General features: G+C 39.2%; 1 protein-coding gene across 2 annotated transcripts in view; it reads left to right on the forward strand.

Annotated features, from left to right (window-relative positions):
• The window catches only part of LOC126402875 (nucleolar protein 4-like), a 245,629-nt gene that overhangs the window by 226,610 nt on the left and 10,888 nt on the right, over positions 1-8,131 (forward strand). For both annotated transcript variants that reach the window (XM_050065193.1, XM_050065194.1), the window contains 2 exons: positions 5,292-5,405; positions 6,358-6,589. In XM_050065193.1, coding sequence (XP_049921150.1) covers positions 5,292-5,405; positions 6,358-6,589 — 346 coding nt within the window. The remainder of the gene's footprint in view (positions 1-5,291; positions 5,406-6,357; positions 6,590-8,131) is intronic.

The raw sequence follows: 8,131 nt of genomic DNA on the forward strand, positions 1-8,131 counted from the left end.
TTCTTTTGTCAGTCAGTCCTGCGGGAACCAGGCAGCTAGAGGACATCTTCTGTTGTTTCCTGGTGGTTTTTATTCTGTACAGCATGTACAGTATCTCTGTACTGTGTGTGCACAAGAGTGAACAAAAGCTTTCAGTTAGTATATGTGCTTAAGTGCCTTGAGAATTTTCAGATCCGGGCAAAACACTTCACACAGAAGCAAATGCAGATACAGAACAAGAGGGAATAAACAGATTGGAGGAATTAAGGTGAATTTAAGAGACAGAAAATTGTTTTGTTCCAGACTTTTCTGTCAAACCAGGTCGACACACGAACATGCTGTCTCTGGATTGTTTAGAAATAAGTGTGGTATGTTTATGTGTGCTGTCCTATAAGGCTAACATTCACCAGTGTATAAAACCAATTATTCTCTCAAAAACACATTTGCTCTTGTGTATGTTTACATTATAAAAAGATTTTTATTATAAAATTCTAGAATGAAATTATATATAAGATATTTACATTATAAAAGATTTTTGCATTCTCAAAGTAGTTGCCAAAACTATTTGAAATTTATCTCCAGCTTCAGTTTTTATTCTTCCACGTCGGGCGAAAGCCGTGGTTTGAGGCATTATTATATTGTGAATGCGATATCTCATTCACGCCCTTAGGTTGTCTGTATATATGTACGTACATTGGTCCATCCCACTCTTGTGGATGTGATATCTCAAGAAGGCCTTGAGAGAATTTTCTTCAACTTTGACACAAACGTCTGGTTGGACTCAACGATAAACTGATAAGACTTCGGTGGTTAAAGATCAAGGTCAAGATCAAAACAAAGGTCAAGGCCGCTGTGACCTTGTCTCATTAATGTGAAGGCGATATCTCAGAAACACTGGGAGGGCATTTCTTCGAATTTGGCACAAACATCTACTTGGACTCAAGGATTAACTTTATCTGACAGCTTTGGTTACTTTTTACATATGAAAATAAAGGTCAAGATCACTGTGTCCTTATGTCTCTCTCATCGTGAAGGCCTTTAGGAAATGTCCTCAATTTTGGCACAAACGTCTGATTGGACTCAAGGATAAACTGATTAGATTTTAGTCAGAGGTCAAGATCACTGTGACCTGATATCTCAGTAAAACCTTGATGGAGTTTCTTCAAATCTGATGCAGACATCCACTTGGACTCAAGGATGAAGTGATTAGACTTTGGTGGTCAAAAGTCACTGTGACCTTTATCAGTCTCCACCTCTTTTCTTTGATTTCGTGATATCTCAGGAAGGCCTTAAGGGAATTTCCTCAAATTTGGTGCAAACGTCTACCTGGACTCAAAGATGAAGTGATTAGAATTTGGTAGTCAAAGGTCAAGGTTACTGTGACCTCACAAAACATGTTTTTGGCCATAATTCTGGAATCCATGTGCTAATTTTGACAAAATTTTGAACAGATGTCTAATAGGATAGAACGATGTCACGATGCTATTTTATATCCAAAAGGGCAAAGGTCAGCTTCACTGTGACATCATCATGTTTTAACGTCATATCTCAGGAACAGAAGGGGAGACATTTGGTCAGATACTGAATTGGTGACCTTAATCTTGAAACTGTGTTGACTGTATAGATCTTCTGTGTGTGAAGCATCCACGTTTTCACTGTCATGGATGTAAACTGCAACTTGGCATGTTGGCAGAGGCATACAACTGCAAGGCAGTAGTTATTTTTTATTAATTGGTCACATATCATTTGTGTCCAAAGTCCTAATATTCAGAGGATCATGATTACTCTCCAAAAATCATCATGATTGTTTTTCTTCATTTTATTCAGATGCAGCATGAAAGACTCTTAATTTTATTAAAATAACATGTCTTACCTTGGTGTTTGCTCCCTGAGTGCTCTACAGTTATTTTAACCTCTAAAAGTAACAATAATTTGATATTTGTTACATATATATAATGCAATGTATTTGTCTTGTTTAATAAAAGGCTGCAGCCTTCACCAGGAGACCAGCAACAATTACCATCTTTGTGAAAAGAAGACAAAATGTGCCTGTAAATGAGCTGTAACTATAGAAACAGCACGCTCCAGTCAGTTTATTTCAGTTTACAGATGTGACACGGTGCAGAATGTCAAGACACATCAAGTGACAAACTGACTTTAAGTGACAGATGTGTGCTGTTAATGTGTCTCACACTTGATAACACGACATCAGCAGGAACCAGCAGGGTGTGTGCAGTGACAGATAATTAATCAATGTGATCTTTGCAAGTGATTAAAAAATAATAATGTCTTAGACAAAGAACCCTCATGCTGTCAGATCGTTCTTCACTGAGGTGCTGAGGATCTAAATCATCCAGAATAATTCATGAAGAGGTCAGATGTTGTCACTGCCTCCACGTCTTCTTGGAGAACTTAAATTTTATACTGAACCAGTGACTGAGGTCGAGCCTCGAGGTATCACATTTGTCTTAAAATAGTTCAGCGGTGGAAAGTAACTAAGTACATGTATTGAAATACTGTACTTAAGTAAAATTTTAGTACGTCAAAACTGGACTTGAGTATTTCCATTTTTGCATCTGTCTGCTCCATTCACAGGGAAATATTGTACTTTTTTCTCAACTACCTTTATCTGACAGCTTTAGTTTTTACATACAAAAACATAGGATAAGCTGATATGATATGATGGAGTACTTTAATTCTAAGCGACCCAGTAGTATACAATATCTACAATTAGATCCACATTGACGAACGTCGACATTAAAGGGGAACTACACCCAATTTTAAATTTCATGTGTTATTCCTATGGCCTAAGGCAATTCGAAAATATTTGTTAAAGTGAACAACTTTGTCCCAAATCCAAAAACTAGAGTGCTAAAACTCTAAAGTCTGGAGCTGCTCCATAGACAATGAAAGCTGAAAATTTTTCTAGATGACACTGACAGCACCCAGGGAAATGTTCGGAGTAAATGGGTACATTTTCGGTTTCAGTACTGAGAGCACTACTATAGAATAAAGCTCATTTTGGTATTAGAAAAAAAAATAAAACAAACTTTCTGTGGGTCCACAAAATCAGGCTCACGTTGATTGTCTATGGAGCAGCTCCCCTATGACATCACGTTTGAGACTGACTTCTCTGGTTTCTGGATAGATCGAGTACTTCATGTTCACAATATTGTTCGAACTTTCCGAGGCCATGGAAATAACACATTGGAAATCTTAATTTAGGTGGTGTTCCCCTTTAAAATACTCCTATGGTATATTTCCTTAGTGATAAAAAACACTTTTGAATCAGCCGAGCTGCATGATGAATACTTTAAGTAACATTTTGAATTCAGGTCTTTGCAGATAGATAGATACATTTTATTGTCTGAATGACAGAAATTCTTCGACAAGGCTCAGCAGTACACATGATTCACATTCAAAACACATTTAAAACAAATATTATGGAAAAGGACTGTTAAACAGCAGCTGATAAACGCAGGTTAAAGTGCAGTGTCTGTTTTGGATTGTTCAGGGTGGTTGTTGCAGAGGAAATTAAGGACCCCTTGTAGATGTTGTTCTGGGCCAGTGGGAGTTTGTAGCATCTGCCTGATGGCAGTAAGTGGAGGGAGTGGTGGAGGGGCTGAGAAGGATCAGGAAAGCCACCCTGATCACTGAGGGGTCATACAGTTCAGATGGAGGAGTTTGGGGTGAGCTGCTTATTTTGCTGGCCTGATTAGTTATGCAGGGGAGTTTTGTGTTTGGTGGTTAGTGAGTTGCACCAGGATGAAATGTTGAAAGTGAGAATGGATTTGTGTGAATGGAAAACCAGAGTTAAAATTATATTTATACTTTAAGGTACCCAGTGTATTGCACCTTTGACTGCATATTTAATAAATTGGCTGTCTTAGTTTAGTGTGCAGAATCAGCTGCAGCGCTATCACATATGTTACTGTACTGATGCAGGAGAGGTGCATGATGGGAAAATTAGTGATGTTGACCCATCAGTAACATTGTGTGGAGTCTGAGAGGCAACAGGCTGCTTCACACTGATTGTAAAGATGAGCCAGTCATTGAAATGTCTCTGCTGCCCCCCAGAGGTGAAGCACAATGTTACACTACTCAGTACTGGAGGCATCAGGGAGGTGCAGTCTGCCTACAGATCCAATTGGCATCAGTTTCTATAATCATAGTGAAGGATGCCTGTTGGGATTTTATAGCTTTTATACATTTGATATCAAAGCAATGTACCAGTACTAACTGTCTGTCAGTCCAATCTGCTCATAAACATTATGCCTAATTTATACTTCTGTGAAAAAGCTTACTGACATAATGTAACAATGCACCAGGCACTGCAGACAGCAGCTGTTTGATTGGACATCAAAGTTGGGAGGTGCAGCTTCTGAACACTTCTGGTCTTAAAATGCATGTGTGAAATTACACGCTATGGACCATCTGCTGCAGTAATATATATGTCTGGTGCTCACATGAGGTGCGCACACAAAACACAAAGGCACACAGCTGCAGAGGTATAAAATAGGCAAACACAATTCTCATTGGCTCTTTTATTACCTGCAAACATCACATAGGAATTATTATTTCAGAAGACAGAGAACTTTGTATGGTTGATAATAATAATAATGATGACAATAATAATTATTATAATTTTAATAGACTTAATTCAAACAGCCCTTTTCAAAACAAAGTTACAAAGTGTTTTACATGGTTTAATAGAAAACAAAAAGTCAGGACTGCAATAAATCAAAATCAGAAAATTGCAGCAAACTGGAGAATAAATTAATATAGAGTAAAAAAGTAAATTTTAAAAAAGTAATAAAAAGTAATATAAAAAGCTAAAAAAAAAAAAAAAAGAACAGTAACATTAAACTGATAAGACATGCTGAAAAAAATTAAAATAAATAATGATGTGCTTGCATTAATTAAAAGCTTCTTTTTTTAAAAGTTATTTTAATTTAACTTTTTTTACCATTGAATATTAAAACTGGAAACTCTGTCAAATGTAAATGCCCTTTCTGGTTCACAAAGGATGCCATTTACATGATGTTTCTTAAAAGTTCTTTTCTTTTGTATTTTTCCTCTCATACACAAACACACTTTGAATATGTGTCACTAGTAAAATCGAGTCAGTTCCAGCCGAGGGTTTTGGTGTGGTCGTTAACGTGTCGTACACTGTTCAATAAATAATCACACTTGTTTCAGTCTAATATAATCAGCATATAACTACAACATAAGCAGCACTGTCGGTGTCCTTCTGTATATTCAGTCATGGCTGCTGAACCTGTCTCTATAATTCACCGTTGTTTTTCCTGCAGACCCGTCCTACTCCACCTCACCTCACCTCAGCCATGGCTGAAAACATCCTGGCTGCCGCCTGCGAGAGCGAATCACGCAACGCTGCAAAGAGGATGCGCCTCGACGCCCATTACGTAAGTGTTTATTTGTATGTGTGTTTGAATTCAAACTTGAAAGGGAAAAAGAATTACTTGTTTTGTATTTGACTGATTAATGTACATAAAAGCAGAATGTCTTCTGTCTGGTCTATTCAGGACAGAGCTGTTTATTTAGAATCACCGTAAAAGAAATATCTCGTCTGGGTCCAGACCTTTGAGTCCGCCCACTCCACCGAGCTGACTGGCATCGTGACATGAAACAGCAGTTTCTCGGTTGAAATAAAAGACCCGATGTTGAAAGAATAAAGTAGACTTACCTTTGAGTGAAGAACAATAACAAATACTGTTTAGTTTCTGCCAAAGAGCTCACTAGCTAAAAACACCATCTTACCTAATTTAACAAGTTTGTTTTGAACTCACACCCTGTTGACTTTAGCTGTTTGGTTGCTTTCCTCACCTCTGTTTCTGTTCTCGTACGCTGAGCTGAACTGACAATCGGAGTGATTGCATTCACTGACACAGATTTGACACGCTGAAACAGCCGAAAAAAAGCAGTTTAGGGCTTACTAGTGCCTGTTGGGATAACCCAGTGATGCCGGTGTAAAATCGGGGGCGACAAAATTCACTGTAGGCCCGATATTGGCCACCGGTCAACCAACAGCTTGGTGTTATGGGGCCATTATCGTGTTGGTACCACAGACAGAGCTAAATAACATAGATTCTGTTAACAGGGAATTTTAAAAGTTGTGAAAAAGGTGGTGGAAAACTTCAAACATGTTCATATATTATAAGTGTTATTGTAATTCTTGATCCATAGGTTTGCCTTGGAAAAAGATTTTAATCTCAGTGAGACTTTTGACTTGTAAAAGAAAACGTTTGACTGACGGTATGATAATCTTCCTCTGGGTTCTTGAGACCAGTTACATTTTTGGTCCATCCAGCTTGCTGTACATTATTTTGAAAAGAAACGTCCTGTTTCCTGTTCCAGGATGAGCAGATCTCTCTGGACAAGCCGTCCAGCGGTGGAGGGGGTCTGAGGGAGCCAGCGTCCCTCGCTCACTCCGCCTACTCCCTGGCCGCATCAGCCTTCTCCTCCCAGGACACCCAGCTCTACATCAACGGAGCCGGCCTCAGCTACGGTTACCGTGGATACCCGGGCCTGGGCGCTGCCATGCAACACCCCGTTTCCCTGACAACCGGCGCTGCTGCTCAGAGCAACGGTGAGAGAATGGTAGAGGGGGACAGAGGAAGAGGGTCTTTATAGAGATGGACAGGACACGGTAGTTAGAGGGAAGAGTGAATAACAGAGGAAGCAGGCGGTCAGGAGGGAGGAGGGGAGGAGATGAAAAGAAACAACATGAGTGGGTAATTTGGGGATGAATGAGGAGGTGATGAGTGAGGAGCAGCAGAAGAAGAGAGAGCAGTGAAAGGAGGCAGCAGCAGATGGCAGTGTGAAACAGCTAACACACAGACGTGATACTAATGTCACTTAAATGTAGAGTTCAAAGTCATTTAGCTAAACTGCTATTGTTACGGGCTTATCAGACTCTGAAAACTTTAACTGAGGTCCATCTCTGGTGGCTTGAGTGTCTGTGACTGTTTGAGGACAAACTTTTGATAAGAAGATAATTGTGGAGTTGTCATTGCTAGTTTCAGATCGACAAGGTTGTCATTTTCACAGCCAGAGCCCACGTTGTGTAAGTAACAAATGTTCTTGTGCCCATCTGTGCACCCATTGGTGTGTAGGTCTTAAAAAGAGGTCAGGCGCTTTGATGGTGTGTTGCTGTTTTGAAGCAGCAGAAAGTGACCAACACTTGAATGTGAAGGCTCACCTTCACACCTCCAAAAACTTGTAGACAGGTGAATAGGAGGAACTAGTCCATAGTTGAAGAAATGCAAACTATTTTCTATTACTTGCAAAAAACTTTATTAAGCAAACAATGTTTCTTTCGTCACACCTTCATCAGTCATTGACGAACAAAAACCTGGTCTAAAGTCAGAATGCTGCAGCATTTTCCTGCTGTTTAAAAGGTGCATTATTCAGATAGTAAGATGTTCCTACAAAGGAGAGTTCACAATGTGTGTTACACACACACAGAAGCACAGATGGGTTGGGTGGGTGAAACAATAACATCATTAATGAGGATATTATTAATGGCATTCTGTAAAATGTAAACAGAGCAGAGCTGCAGAGCTGCTGTTTGACTCCCCATTAGGAGAGATGCTGTGTGTATTTACACCCAAGGAGCAGCGTAACTTCATCGTCTCCGACAAGTTCACAGCTACAGTTTTAGTTTTGCTGCTTAAATTTCCCACAGTTCTTTACTGCCGTAAGATTTTTGCTCTCACTCAGCAGAAAACCACTCACTTCTCCTATTTGCCAAATCCAGGCAAGTGCGTGGCTTCTAAAGCGAATAAGAGACAATACTCTGATTGGTTGAACCGTGTTAATGCCTCAAAACACACCTGATTAATTAAGGGATTAAATGCAACCTCTTTGTTCTTTGTGTCTTACTGTGCCCAGATTATGGACACGCGGTGAATGCATCTGCACCATTCACTTTGTGAGATATATATATATATATATATACTTATATAGATATATCTATCTCACATTTTTCACGTCACTATATCACCGTTTAGACTAATCTGATGTTTGTAAAGTCTATAAACACAATGATTGAACAAACGTTACTATTTCTGTGTGCATGTTTTGTAATTAATAACATGGTTATCGTAGATTAGCTGGGCTAACTGTTAGC

The sequence above is a fragment of the Epinephelus moara genome, chromosome 16 (assembly GCF_006386435.1).
Source record: "Epinephelus moara isolate mb chromosome 16, YSFRI_EMoa_1.0, whole genome shotgun sequence".
Lineage (NCBI taxonomy): Eukaryota > Metazoa > Chordata > Actinopteri > Perciformes > Serranidae > Epinephelus > Epinephelus moara.